General features: G+C 42.7%; 1 protein-coding gene across 1 annotated transcript; it reads left to right on the top strand.

Annotated features, from left to right (window-relative positions):
- LOC136850070 (actin, alpha cardiac muscle 2-like) lies at nucleotides 1–1,463 on the top strand. Its single transcript, XM_067123622.1, has one exon. It carries the CDS (start codon nucleotides 54–56, stop codon nucleotides 1,185–1,187), a length of 1,134 nt encoding a protein of 377 aa, XP_066979723.1. The 5' UTR covers nucleotides 1–53; the 3' UTR covers nucleotides 1,188–1,463.
- The last annotated feature ends 714 nt before the right edge of the window (nucleotides 1,464–2,177 follow it).

The following is a 2,177-nucleotide window of genomic DNA, read 5'->3' as shown; positions in this document are numbered from 1 at the left end:
TTTTGCTATTCTTCTTATCAGGTTACTTCTCTACCCAATAAACTACCTCCACCATGTGTGACGACGAAGAGGCGGCAGTACTTGTCTGCGACAATGGCTCCGGTCTTGTCAAGGCTGGCTTTGCCGGTGATGACGCTCCTCGAGCTGTCTTCCCCTCCATCGTTGGCCGTGCCCGTCACCAGGGTGTGATGGTCGGTATGGGTCAGAAGGACGCCTACGTCGGTGATGAGGCCCAGAGCAAGAGAGGTATCCTCACCCTCAAGTACCCCATTGAGCATGGTATAATCACCAACTGGGACGACATGGAGAAGGTCTGGTACCACACCTTCTACAATGAACTCCGTGTTGCCCCTGAGGAATCTCCAACCATGCTTACTGAGGCTCCCCTTAACCCCAAGGCCAACCGTGAGAAGATGACTCAGATCATGTTTGAATCTTTCAACATGCCTGCCACTTATGTTTGTATCCAGGCTGTCCTCTCCCTCTACGCCTCTGGCCGAACAACTGGTGAGGTCTGTGACTCTGGTGATGGTGTTACTCACATGGTTCCCGTCTATGAAGGTTTCGCCCTTCCCCATGCCATCCTCCGTCTGGACTTGGCTGGTCGTGACATCACCAACTACTTGATGAAGATCATGACTGAGCGTGGCTACTCCTTCACCACCACCGCTGAGCGTGAGATTGTTCGTGACATCAAGGAGAAGCTTTGCTACATTGCCCTGGATTTCGAGAGTGAGATGAACACTGCTGCCGCCTCGTCCTCTATCGACAAGTCTTATGAACTTCCTGACGGTCAGGTCATCACCATCGGTAACGAGCGTTTCCGTGCTCCCGAGTCTCTGTTCCAGCCTTCCTTCCTTGGTATGGAATCTGCTGGTGTTCATGAAGTCGTCCACAATTCCGTTATGAGGTGCGACATCGACATCAGGAAGGACCTGTTGGCCAATATTGTCCTGTCTGGCGGTACCACCATGTACGCTGGTATTGCTGACAGGATGCAGAAGGAAATCACTGCCCTTTCTCCATCCACCATCAAGATCAAGATCATCGCTCCCCCTGAGAGAAAGTACTCCGTCTGGATCGGTGGTTCCATCCTTGGTTCTCTGTCCACCTTCCAGGCCTTGTGGATCACCAAGGAGGAATATGACGAATCTGGACCTGGTATTGTACACCGGAAGTGCTTCTGAACAATTAATGCTCTAATATGGTTCTTTATAACTCTTTCAAAAGAATTTTCATTCCAACCTTATCTCTTGTTAAAGTAAATTTGGCAAAAATATTACAATGTAACGTTATGATGTACATCACTTATTACATTTTATTACTATAATGAGTAATTAATTAAATTTGCATTATTGAAGATGGAAAGATATGGGTAAAACCTTCACCACTCAATATTACCTGTATTTCACTGAAAATTATTTACTGTTGTAAAACGAATTTATAAACTTCTCTACTTAACACACAGAGTTTCCTTTTACATACAAATTTCAAAGGTAAACAAAAGGCAGTAGCCCTTCAGTATCATACGAATTATCATTTTTATAAAATAGACTACTTTCCAGTTATGTATGTTATACAAAAGACAGCGGCCCTTCAATGTCATACGAAGAATTATTTTCATAACATAAACCACCTTCCAGTTATATGTGTAATGGACTGTGTTGGTTATATAAACGTTTTATCTAAATGTCTTCTCATATGAAGGTGGTTCCAAAACGTTTAAACCTTCCAATTCTTGACTAGTATCTTAAGGATGAGGTTGCTATTCCCACGCCCTTTTCCACCCTGGTTAGACCAAGCACAGTCGACTAACCACCAGGCCCATAATTTACTATTTAGGCCAACTACGGTATAATTAATTTTTCAGAAAATGTACACTTAAAGGGTTCTGAATGGAAAGTCTGTTTCCTATTTAAAAATATATTATTCACACTACCTGACCACTCAAAAGAATATCATCATAAAAGTTATATTTACCAGAAACTTTTCCAGGGATGACAGATCTAAACCACACCAGCATCTGATTTACCTAAAGACATATCTATAATTACTAATAATCAGTTTTGAACGATAACTCAAAATTTCTAGTAAGCCTCATTCTATATCACAGAGGCAATTACCGGGGAAAATAGTTTCTTTCTTAGTTATAAAAGCTCTATAACACCCTTATATTC

This window comes from Macrobrachium rosenbergii, chromosome 21 (genome assembly GCF_040412425.1).
Source record: "Macrobrachium rosenbergii isolate ZJJX-2024 chromosome 21, ASM4041242v1, whole genome shotgun sequence".
Lineage (NCBI taxonomy): Eukaryota > Metazoa > Arthropoda > Malacostraca > Decapoda > Palaemonidae > Macrobrachium > Macrobrachium rosenbergii.
The sequence above is the reverse complement of the archived record's forward strand: the minus strand, read 5'-3'. Positions and strand labels throughout refer to the sequence as shown.

Coding starts and splice junctions, on each gene's coding strand:
- LOC136850070 (XM_067123622.1), top strand. CDS start 54: ATGTGTGACGACGAAGAGGCGGCAGTACTTGTCTGCGACAATGGCTCC.